Raw genomic sequence first — 13167 nt, 5'->3', positions numbered from 1 at the left:
TGACAAGGAATGTGTTGTAAAAATAAAGTTGTCTTTTAGTGTATTGTTTATTCTTTATGGAAGGGTAATTTTTTTTTAATTTTTTTTTTTTTTGCGCCATTCCGATTTACCAATTCCCCCGCCTTGTTTGCCCTGGCTGGTTATAATTAGCTAGCCTCCATCTAAAGCAGGTCAGCGCCAAGGCTTCGCGCCGCACACAAGTGGGTCAATGCGATGAGGAGACGAGGATCAAGTGCATGATGGGAAACGCACAGGGAATGAGAAAACACATTAATTTCTTATATAAGAGATTCGACAACGCTACCAAAACTGTGTATCACTGGAAGGTTTGCATGACATTTTGAGGTGCTAGTGTGTCTTGATGCTAGTAGCTAAGTAGCAACATAGCACAGTTGTTGCGAATTTAAGTTCAGTAAACAAAAGGACTGGCTTTACGTAAGAGTCTGATATGCTAGTGTTCAGTTAGCATTAGCGCACTTGTGTAGGGGACGTGTCTGCTCTGGTGTTAGCAGCTAATTAGCAATACAGCCTTGTTGTTGCTAATGTTGTGAAAAGGCAAATCACCTCAACACAAGCTTGTGTCCTGCGAATATCACTTTTGGAAAAAAAACAACAACCATAAACCAGTCCAGGATGCTAAGATTTAATTAGCACTAGAAGCTAATTAGAAATAACAACTGGTCTACAATTGTTTATTTTGTGAACATCGACTCAAAAAACACAATAAAATTGTTCAAAACAAAAATACTGTTTTAGCTTCACTTAAGAATCCAGGAAGACTCGAATTGTGCAAATTCAAATCATCAAAAAAAAAAAAACCTAAGCTTGTCTGCTGTGCATCCGACTGGTAAAAACACAAAGATTGGCTACACTAAGAGTTCAAGATGCTGCCATTTGCTTTGCACACTGGACATCTATCAGGATGACTAGCAGCTACTTATCAACGTAGCCCAATTGTCGCTAATGTTGGGAAAATGCAAATCGCCTTGTTTGGGAGCATAAGAAGACGCCAGTTTTTTTTTTCATCAGGCTACAGCTAAATGTCAAAAAAGTAGGCCACAGTGTGACACAAAAACATAGTTGCTAATTAGCAACATAGCGCAGTTGTTGGTGTGAAAAATAAAATAACATCGCCGAGGCAAAAATGTGATAAAATACAGTTAACCCCAGACAAGCTAACGGTCTTCCTTAGCTCTATCGTTAGACATAATTTTAAAAGATGACTGTAGAAGGTAAAAATGAAAGAAAATTTTAGCGGTAATGTTGGAGTCAATAAAGTCCAACTGTGAAAAAAATGGTGTCTGATGCACGTATGCACTCCCTGCTCTTTGTCTTTCATCGGCGTCAGTGAGTGTCGAGGAAAAAAAAAACGGTTGAGGCGTAACTTGTTTCCTGCCTCATGTGACCTGACACAACTCGAGAAGCTCGCTGACACGTCGTTTGTTTGACTCGTCAAATGGAGTATGTGAAACAATGACGCCTGTTTCTTTTTTTAATATGCAGTCAATACGATGGAACGTCGCCGGGTTTTGTTTATTTCTGTCCAGCGGTCACCGCATGGTTTTGTGTGTGAGTCTGTGAGAGGGTTGTGGCCGTAGACAGGAAGTTGGTAGCTAAAGTCCTGTCTCCCTTTTGGGGAAACACCTGCGGAAGGACTAGGTGAGACTTTTTTTTTTTTTTTTTTTAATATACCGTAGGATAATTAAAAATATGGGCTGAACATGTGTGGACTTTGGTCACCTCTGCCTTTTTGTTTTTACATGACAGTATTTAGATCAAAATGTTCATAGCTTTACATTCAAGTGTGTTCATTTGGTTGTTTTCGCACTATGGCCTATAAGTGTGTTTAATGCAAATATTAACTTATTATGAATGCACATAAAAAAATTAACAAAGAACTATTACAAAATAAATTCTTTTAGTAAAAAACATCAAAGAAAAATACACTAATATTGGAAAAAAATACTTAAACACTTAGGAAAAAATGAAAAGTGTTAAAAATACATATACATTTGAAAAATATTTAGAAAACTAGAAAAATATTAGACTGGTCAAGTATTGCACAAATAGAGAAATTGTCAGTAAAAAAAAAAAAAGGAAAGAAAAAATAAATAATTACATAAAATAAATTTTTAATATAATTTTTTTTTAAATGTCACACAAAAAAATTAAATAAAAACATTGTAAAAACACAAAAATATATGTAAAATATAAATCAAATTCAGAAGTAACAAAATAAATTAACGGACAAAAAAGGAATAGTACACACAAAAATTAGGCATGGTATCCTGTTTTTTCCTTGTAAATTCCTTTAACCTTGTTGTAACAATAGGAAATAATAATATAAACAAATGATAGTTCAAATAAATTCCTCCTTCCTTGTCCACAAATGACCTTGTAAAAACATTACCGCCACCTACAGGACTGGAGTGGAACAGGTCAGGATATTTTTTTTTACGCTCCACTCGGAAGAGCACAGCGGCCCCGCCTTTGCGTGGAAGTGTGGCCCTGTAATAATAATCCTATTTTAATCTGCTACCCCCCGAGGTTGCGTGTCCTGGATTATCAAACATGAGGATGGCACATGGACTCAAATCTGATGTGATACACTCGCTCACTGACCTATACACTCTTTCCTGACCACCGGATATGCTTCTTAATTGCTTCTTCATCTCTCTCTCTCTTTTTTTTTTTTTTTAAATAAATAACGATTAAACATGATTTAGTAGCTAAGAGTGTTTCTCCACTCGAGGGGTTCCTTACACACCTGCTGTGTTAACATCATTGTTGCGTAATATTATGTTACCTATTAATATTTACTAGGTGTATAACTGTAGCACAAATTTCAGGGAACAAAAGGCCAAAGACAAAATTGCATTTCTTTTGTGTAAAAGGGAATTAAAAATAAATGAACCATCCGGCCTAACAGTTTAATTGCCATTATTTGCATTTTTAGCCTACTGCCACAGTACAAGTAAACAATAACAACAACAACAATATGTTAGCTAAAAAGTCTTGTTTTTCTTTGTTGATGTAAAATGTAGATCCAGATCATGATGCTCTGCAAAGGTTGAATCGAGGCAACTGGTCTCTTGGAGTTTGTTGACTTTGTTGTGAATTTTCTTGATGTCCAAAAACATCCAAACATAACTTATGACGGCTATTATTAATACTATATTCTCATTTATTGAGATAAATGAAGACAATAATAACACAAAAGTCATACATTTAAATTTATAAATAGGCTAAATCAATGCAACAAATATTTTAGGAGTCTTAATTGTGTAAATGCTGGGTGGGCCTGATTAAATAAAGGAGAAAGATATTTTATTTATTTTTTAGTTTTGCATCCTTTTCCCACCCTTGGTCAAAAGTACCCAAGAAGCTAGCCGATGACGCTACAGCCAGTCAGCAGACAGGAAAGAGCACTACATGTGTCTTCGTTTATTTATCAATTTATGTATTTATTTAAATATTTATGTGTTTGTTTCCGTTCCGAGATCATCTCCAAGTCTCATTTTTCTCCCCCAAAAGTTCTCGGCGCAGCCCCAACTCACAGACGTTTTTATGTAAATCTGTTATTATCTCATCGTGGAACACAAACATCTTGCTCACGTTCCGCATTGCAGGCACCACGCAAAATAAAAATTCCTTGCTTTTGTCTTCTTCTTTTTTTTGTGCCGGGAGGACCCTCCCACGCCAAAACCCGCGCGATCCTGTAAAGCTATGCGTCCAGCGGCGGGGGCTGGCTCGGATCCGATTAGAAGCTCACTCCTCGGCTCCTTGTCGCTGTGCCAACACGCTGACGAGGACCAGATTCCTCGGGCCCGACGCCGAAATTAGATCAGGGCCGATGCGGAGGCCGCCGCGTTCAAAGGCTTCGCGGGAAAAGCGAGTAATAACGCCGGCAGGGAATCCTCACATTATGGAAATAATGACTTGTCGTGGGCATCGGTCATCGTTTGATCCTCGCTTCCCCCGTCTCTTGACACAAACGGGAGCTTGCTGCAATTCAATTTCCATGAAATGTAATTGGGATGAAAAAAAAAGATGGCAGGCATGAGGAATAAGGTACAAACAGGCTGTGATCAGAATCACTTCCCTTCCATTGCATTGTGAACCCCCCGTTTACTGTGATTAACATATTTTAATGATCATCTCACAAAATGCATCATGCCAAAAGATCTGCATTGTAAAATGAGCCTACAACTGTCACTTTTCGTAGGTGTAAAAAGCAGGATTGAAAAGGGTTTTACATTCAATAGTCTTTAGCAAAAGCTAGGCTGAGTTAGAAATACTTCCTGTTTTCACTCTTCTTTCAAATTTACAATGTCACACAAGTTTGCCACCATCTGGAGGCCGACAGTGGAATTACATCCAAAATAAACATGACAGAACACAATACAGTTATATAACTATACCCCCCACCCCCCCCCCCCAAAAAAAAAATTTGCCAAAATATTCAACCAAACCATAATTTTGCTAGCTAAATGCTCGTGTCATGCAAAACTCCGCTCTATAACTCGCTGCCCTGTGAGAACGACTTTTCTGCTTCTTCTTGCGTTTAATGACGCTGCATCGCTTCCAGTAGCGCTCAGTGCTGCCGAGCATGTTGTGGCACAACATGGTACTGCACTGAAGGCATGCAATTTTGTAAAATAAACTCTGCTTAAACACATACACACAACTATAAAGACCATTGCATAAAAAATCTCTAATGTTGAAATAAAAAAAAATGTCTGGCATGAGGACAAAGGTATAAACAGACTCCAGGCTAGCTAGATTGCACTTGAAGGGAAAGTTTCCCTCCTCTAACTTCCTGTTTCCTGTTTTCCCGCCACAGAGGAAGGAGAGTACTTCCTGAAGGTTTTGATCCCCAGCTACGCGGCGGGCTCCATCATCGGCAAGGGCGGACAGACCATCGTCCAGCTGCAGAAGGAGACCGGAGCCACCATCAAACTGTCCAAATCCAAAGACTTCTATCCCGGTAAGAACTGGCATCCCAGCGACAAACGATTGCTTGCTCGGTTAATCGCTTTGGTTGCTGGAAAACGGGAATTGTGGATGATCAATAGTGACTGGATCTTGAAATTATGGATTGATGGCTGAATAGTGAGATTATGGATTAATAATGATCTGATGTATGGTTGCATTGATCAAAGATGGTTGGTTTTCTGTAATTTATGGATAAGTGATATTGGATTTTGGGATGTTTGAAGGGTGCCTTTAAAATGACCTTCATTGGTTAGTGGGATTATAAATTACAACATGATGATAATCTGAAACAGGAAAGACCATGTTTCTGGAAGAATGAATAGAATTGTGGAGAAACAGTGTGCTCATGGCTACTTGCTTAAAATTCCCGCCGCATGCTATTCCACTGCAGTGTTGTCATGGCGACGGCTGCCCTCTGTATGTGCCGCAATTGCCATTTCCCAACCAATCATAGCGCCAGGCTAGGTGACTTTGTGTTTCTGTTTGCGTGTTTACACATTGAACTCTTTTATGTAGCATCATGCTAATTAATGTCGCTATTTGTTTATGGGTTACATAGGCAGCCATTTTGTTTGTTTGTACCGATGGCTTGGCCGCAGCAAACAAGGCAGCGTTGTTGTTGCATGCTAGATTCGCCTTGCCAGCTACGACAGATGCATGTGCACACACACACTGCAGCAGGTGGGCCTTTTGATTTGTCACCCAGGAAGAACCCTGTCTCATTTGCATACAGATGCCCCCTTCAGCAGCACGCGCGCACACGCACACGCACTGCTCCTTCAGTCGAGACAGGACGAGCGTACAAGCGTCTCTTTCACTTGCCGTCCTTCCTCCCCTTCACTCGTTCAGCCCCTCAAAGCGTCGCAGCTATTTTGCCAGTGTGCAGTTTGTGTAAATAATATTTATATGCTGCACTTCCCACAAATGTTAAATGTATGGGATCCCGTCTAAATGTATGATGCTGGTGCTTTTGCGTGTGTGTGTACGTGCGCGTCGCGTTTAATGAAGACAAAAAGGACATCTACTGCAACGTCTTGGCCGGAGCGTCTCATTCCTGTCCTCTCTCGCTCCTCGGAAGACATTAGTCACTTTCCTCCCCCACTCACATTCACACACACGCACACACACACACACACACACCCAATAACACACACTCAGTCTCACGCACGCACGCACACACACTCACTAACACATCCCCTTCCTCCCTCCTTTCCGTGTTCCCCCTAAAACGGAGCGTACCACTTTTTCTCTTATGTTGAATGAGAGACATTGAAGCATGAAAATAACCTTGGCTTCCAATGAGGAGAGGCGCATGTGTCGTTACCATGGCAACACGAGAACACCTACTTTTATACACCTGCTTACAATTCCTGCATCCTTCCATCCCTCAAATCTACTTTCTTGCCTCCGTGCCGTCCCCTCTCATATTTGCTATCTGTTTTGTTTTTTTTAATTTGTGCATTGTTACCTCCTTTCTTTCTTCAGCTCAACCTGCTTTTCTTTCCATCCTTCCTGATGTCCTGCCTCATTCTTTTATTCCCTCCTTCCTTCATTTCAACCTACTTTTCTGCCTTCCTTTCTCTCAGACCTCCTTTTTGCATCCGTCATCCCTTCACTTATAACCTACTTTTCTGCCTTCCTTCTTTGTTTCCCTCATTTTTCCAACCTTCCTTCCTTCCTTCTATACAATCATTTTTTGTAGCCTGGCATCCTTCTCTGCTTTTTTTACGCTTTTACCTTCCTTCCCTCAAGACCTACTTCTTACTCTTCTGCTTCTTATCCTTCCTTTCATCCATCTCTCCTTCCTTCTTTCGCCGGTTCTCGTGCTCATCCATCACGTCTCTGAGGAGAAAAGTGCCGCAGCAGCACATCGGCCTGTGTCGGCCAATTAGAAGTCGGCACTGTGAGCGCATGAGACGCCATTCATCCTCTCTCTCTCTCTCGCTCACGCACGCACGCACGCGCGCACGCACACACACACACAGTATGACAGCTTTATTACAGTGTGAGTTGATGCTAGTCCAAATATAACCTCAGCGTCTCAAAGGACAAAGCCGCAGTCACAATGTGGGAAACGCAACAAACGTGTGAGCGGAACGAGGACTCACATGAGGAGCGATTTTTATTTTTTATTTATTTGGCACACATCTTGTCATTTTTCTGCCTTTCGACATGACTTGGTTGCAGCCGATGCGACATTTGCCGCTTCATCACTTTGCGCTAATGAAGCCGAGGCCTCTCTGCATTAAATATTCATCCCTTACACCTGTTTCCTTTTTAATTACAATCGACCCGTTTGCTTCCTCTCGCGATATTGACCACACGCTCGCTCGCACGCGCGCACACACGTGCGGAGGCAAAGTCGTAAACTTAAAACTAAAAAGCAGCAAATGAATTACTATCGATGGCCCCCCCCCCAATACACCCACACACACATACTTTATGGCTGCGGCTTAATTTAAAAGCCTAACTCGGTGTCGTTACGTCACTAAAACCCTTGGATGATCACTTGAGTCTTTATGGAAAACGTCTATCTTTCTATACATACTGTATGTGCCATTGATGTCTGGTGTTGCCTTCAGGGACAGTCTGACATTGCAGTTTTTCCTCACAACTCACTGATTGTTCCCTCAGTCAATCAACCTATCAATCAAATCCATTTGTCTGACTATATATCTGTCTATTTGCTGTAGACTTCTGTTCACTTATATTTAAGGCTCCTATTTTTAACCGGTAAAATGTCCTTGTGCACTCCTTTTAGTCCAAAGAAGGATTTTCCCTCAAAGCATTCTTTACACAACCTTTATTCTATCAAACTTGTAGACCAGCAGTGTTTTTGTGTGACACCTTTTTTTTTTGCATTTCTATTTTTAACGGTACAGTTAAAAATGAAGTTTGGCAGATTACAACATCGCTATACTAATCTTGGCTTCATATTTTTTCAGCGAATGTGCGCTTTGAACAAAATCTGCCGCGTTGCCGAAATTCCTGGTTTTGAACTTAGTGTTCTTCAACGTGACGTTTTTACGGGACTTGCCCCGAACTACCCGCCACAGACGTACGTTGTCTTCGTAATCGTCGTCTATATCTCAGAGCAGCAAATTGGAGAAGGGCGCCTATTCTTGAGTCTACAGATAATATACGAACAATAAATCAATATTCTTATTGTGGTTACGTAAGATACATTTTATCAACATGCTAGTAAACAAATCCTATTTCACTTTTTTTTTTGCGTGTGGTGTTAATGCAACTGACGTGTGTCATTTGTGGCTCTTCTTTGACGGTTGAGTTTTAGGAGTGACTTCCAACTGTTTCTGATACATCGCCACCTTGTGGCGTAATACCACAACAGCAATTAAAGATGACGCCCAACTTGGTGCAACGCTGCTAGTGAACTCATTCACTCTCAGCCGTTTTCACTGAAGCAACCCCCTTCCCACCATTATTCGTAAACCTATTGAAAACACTGGCAAAAAAAAAGCTTGTTGCAACATGACGATGGCTGATCTCTTATACTCTCATTTTTTTGTTGTAATAACTACCATTGCTTTAAGCCACCTCTTCAAGTCAGAAGCTGTATCAAAGCCTTCTGTATGCTCTAGCATAAAAAACATATAAAAAACGTATTTATACGTTTTTGGATTAGAATTTTTCATAATGTTATTTGATAAATTTGATAAAGTATGTAGAAAAACCTTCAAATTTTTTTTTTTTAAACACACTGTTCTTTTGCCCATGTCATATGTTTAGTCCTCATTATCTCCCACCGCAGTCACAGCACGCCACCATTTTAGAACGTTGCCTCTAATCCCACGCCATGATTGCAGCTTCCTACACAAACACACACTCACATCTGTCACACACTAACATTGTGACGCACACACCTGACACGCACACTCACACACGCTGTTTTCAGCTCTGTAAGCCTCTTACGGCACCGCTAAGCTCTGGGGCCGCAAAAAACATCACAGAGCGAGGCAAACATGGCCGCCGTTGGCCTCGCCCTGTGATGTGCAGCGTGGAACTCGCCGGGCAGACCGCGCAAGCTGATTGGCCGGCTTTCTCGAACCACTTTTTGTCTGTCGAGCTCTTTCTATCTATCTGTATACAATAAATACGACATATATATAATATATATCTATAATGCAAATAGTGGCCACCTTTGACCCCACTGCAGTTAGTGGGTAGCTGTCACATTTTTTATTCATGTGTGTATTTTTCAAGGCTTCCTTTACACATGTCCTATCTAGATGTCAGACAGGACAGGACAGGACAGGTGCGCGCCTCCTTATTCACGATGCACATCAGTCAGCACGCCCCCGCTGACAGGCACGACTAATCGATCAGTGCGCAGCATCTGCCTCCCCAACGGGGTCAGGACTGGACGCCCCCTTCCTCTTCCTCCTCCTCATCTTCCTCTTCCGCAACGGTCAACGTCGCCGTCGCAACTTTCGTGACTGATAGCAGAGCGCGGAAGGATGACGGATGGCACTCGCTGCTCGTTGCGTTTGGCCTTTTAATGAGGAAGTGTTGAGGGTCCCAGAGAGGCCCGAGCGTAAATAGAACGGCGGGACTGCAGCCTGGCAATCGATGCTGCTGCATAAGTGCGCGTGCGTGTGCGAGTAAGAGTGTGTTTGTGTGCATTTCGCATGCGTGTGTGCGGTGGGATAATGTAGTCTTCCAGTGAAATACGACCTTTGTAAACCCTCAAACACTTTCGCTGCCTTTCATCACTCCCACAGCGCACACACACGCTACTGAAACTGTCAGAAAGACTACAGAAATACTCACTACTAAAACATTTTGTGTCCACTACAGAAACCCTCTCAAATACACAATGAAACGTTAATTTCTGAAAGTCTCATACACTAATGAAACACGCACTCTTACTATTGTTTTTTTTTTAATGCGTCACATGTAAAGCTAAGCAGAGCTGCAAATTTAGCTTCTGATAAGGGGACACCTACTTAAAGGATTGGCAAAGTTGTTGAAGTGGTAGTTGGGGCATTAGTATTAGTGTCGTGTGCATGCGCTACGTAGTACACTATTTGATAAAGTGTAAATGGTAGTTTGGTAATGAAGTTCTGCCTTCACCAGTGAAAATGGCTAGTCGGATCTTCCTTATCTTTTGCGGATTTTGTCAGCAGAATGTGGACATACTGTTTTAGAATTGACTTTTTCATTGTCTTGCATACAAATTGTTTTGTTTCTGGAGTGTGCTCACCCATCAAGTGTCAAATTGAATCACTTTTATCTCCCTATTTCTGAAAAGGTGTCTGCAAGCAAGCTGCTATGATTGACATAATCCGGCTAAAATGTGGGGAAGATCCAGAGCCAATTTTCAGATGAAAGCTGTAGATTCAGCTTCTGATTAGTGGCACATACTCAAAAGTTGCCAATGTGCTTTTCTGTTTGGTGTTGGGTTCGCTGCATGCTCCACATGCACGGATCCGCTTCACTAACCAACCAAGTTTGATTGGGTGGCTTGGTGATGAAGTGCTGCTCCACCAGTGAAAAATTATTTAAAAAAAAACACAAAAGTCTTAAAGTAGCACTAAGGAACTTTTCAATCTTAATAAAAAATTAGTCTCATTTTTACTGGCACTAAGCAACTTTGAGGAGGATGGTAGGAACACTGCCACAGAAAAAAAAAACTACAATTGTGCTGACTGCTTTATAGCATACGTCGCTTCCCCCTTTCCCTATTCGTTACAAAGACGGAAGTCAATTTGAATGTCGACGCATGATTACTGCTTTCATGACAGAATCTGCAAAACAACTGCAAAGTTTTGTCTGAGGAGAAAAAAAAAGAAAAAGGGAACCCGGATAAAAGAACATTCAAGGATCAACATTGGTTGCTTTCAGCTCAAAGACATCGCAATGCGCTTGTCCTCATGGGAAATGAAGTCTTCCTTCAGGCATAACAATACCGCTTTTGTGCATATGGCGCCGCCATAATCAACGTAAACCGAAAGTTCCTTAGTGTTGCTTTAATCCGGGTGCCCACTTGTAGTATTCTTCAGATTGGACTGTTTACAGTCAAACAGACTCTGGCCTTGTCGCGACGCCCTAGCTTCACCCCCGGTTGTCATGGTAACAAAAACGTTCTCTGAATTTGACAGAATTGCCAAAAACCACAGCTGTATGTCGTCACCCTTTGCACGTTTTGACACAACGTCAGAAAGATTTGATGAAGACACCAGGGACTCTCTTTAAAATTGGGATAAAAATGCACAACATGTCTCGTGTAATGTTGTAAAAGGAGTATGGCGCTGCTCGACTCTGTTGGTAGTTTGCCTGCGTGTGCGCGTCCGCTCGTCAAAATGTTGGCGTCCTAACCGCGAGACATGAAAAGTGCAGCACATGTTGGAAATAAAAGTCAAAACGTAAGGCGCGCATGCACACGCTCAAGCCGGAGCTGACATGATTCATGAGCGTGTGCAGTAAGAAACCTCACGTGATCGTATTGAAGACTTCCAGCTTCTAGCAGGACACTCCGCAAAGTACTGCACGTTGTATCAGTCATTATTTAGTAGAAATGTAATCTGTCAACATCCAATCTGTATGGAAACCAAATATTTCCCCCCATAAGGAAGTAATGGAAATAATCTCTTCTATATTTTAGCCAAGTAAAACTGAAATTGCCCTGCACTATAAAAACAACAACCACTAACCAAAGTGCTAAAAAGGAATATAAAGAAAAATACTTGCGTGTGAAAACAATGAAATCTGAGTAAAATCACTTTGTAGAATTGATATTGGTCCCTAAAAGTGGCTTTAAAGGTTTAATAACATTTGGATTCATCTTTAAAAAAAAAATTTAAAAAAAACCTACGTTTGAGAATTATGAGAAAAAAATGGTCTTAACAGTCTTTTGATTACTTTTTTCCTTTTAAAATGCTCTTTAAAAAAAAAAAAAAAGGTGGTCAAATTGACCCATGAACATGGAAGGTTAGAAACAAAAACAAGTGTTAATCCTCAGAAATTGTCAAAAATAATTCAAAAAATAAAATAAAATAATTAAAGTACATTAGCACATTAGATTAAAAAAACTACACTTTTAAGGGTCTATTTGCTGTAATATAATTGATTTTTTTTAGGCCAATGCCAATTTGATATTTGTGAGAATAAAATGTATTATTTGGCCAATTATTAATAATAAAAAAATCTATATAATTTAAAAAAAATAATAAAAATTTGGTCCCTTACCAGTATTTATACCAATAAAAAAAATATTACAGGCAGAACATTTCACTGTTTCAAATACTTTCAAATATCTAGTATTTGTTTGGCTTTACAACAGAGATTAAAAAAAAAAAATCTCTGCAAAAATCTTTGTATAAATATCCTTATCTTTATTTTATGGAGTAAGATGCTACTATGTAAAATAAGCAAATGGCAAAAAAAAAGTGCCCTAACAGCAATATAATAATCTTGCTGCATTAGGTGTGACATCACTTTCTGTGTATATTTTTCTTTTGGAATCAGGGCCGCAAAAATGCCAGAAAACGCTTTTGTGCGGCCTATCATTCCCCAAAACTTTGATCCAATTGTGAATGATCCAACCTCAGCCCGCCTCTCTCCACACTGCTCCAAACCCAAATCATCAAATACATATCGCATTGTGTGCGGTCGCGTGTGTGTGTGTGTGTGTGTGTGTGTGTGTGCCAGGTCATCACAGTAGTGAGGCTCGGGCCTTAGCACATTGTTGTCAGCCAAGCGAAAGTTTGAAGCAGAACTATCCAAAACAAATGAAAAAGATGTTCTTGTGCTGAGCGCGGACCAGCAAATCCTATTTAACCCTTTACAGTCGGCCTGTGCAACGCGTTCGCTTCAAAACCAGCAACTGACATTTTTTGCTGTGCATTTAAAAACAAACAAACGTCAGTGCTCCTGTTACGTTACCAAATGAATGTTGCTTGTCGGTTTTTGGAAAAATAGTCAGCGGAGATGTCAGAAAAGTCGCTAACTCTGCTTTTGTAAACTAGCTCAGGGCTGTTGGCAGCCATGTTGGTAGTGGAAGCCATGCAGATCACCTGCTTCAAAGTTATTACCTTGACTATCAAGTGTCTGATATTTGGGGTGAAGTGAACAAAAAAAATTGAGCAAATTAGGTAAGGATTGATATGGCGATTAAATTACAAAATATATAATGAATAAAATAACTTTACT

At 40.6% G+C, this 13167-nt stretch overlaps 1 protein-coding gene across 3 annotated transcripts in view; it reads left to right on the top strand.

The window, feature by feature from the left end:
• The window catches only part of nova2 (NOVA alternative splicing regulator 2), a 60073-nt gene that overhangs the window by 12679 nt on the left and 34227 nt on the right, over window positions 1-13167 (top strand). For all 3 annotated transcript variants that reach the window (XM_077565196.1, XM_077565195.1, XM_077565194.1), the window contains one exon: window positions 4844-4987. In XM_077565196.1, coding sequence (XP_077421322.1) covers window positions 4844-4987 — 144 coding nt within the window. The remainder of the gene's footprint in view (window positions 1-4843; window positions 4988-13167) is intronic.

Source organism: Vanacampus margaritifer, chromosome 5, assembly GCF_051991255.1.
Source record: "Vanacampus margaritifer isolate UIUO_Vmar chromosome 5, RoL_Vmar_1.0, whole genome shotgun sequence".
NCBI classification, from domain to species: domain Eukaryota; kingdom Metazoa; phylum Chordata; class Actinopteri; order Syngnathiformes; family Syngnathidae; genus Vanacampus; species Vanacampus margaritifer.
This window is presented reverse-complemented; position numbering and strand designations above follow the sequence as displayed.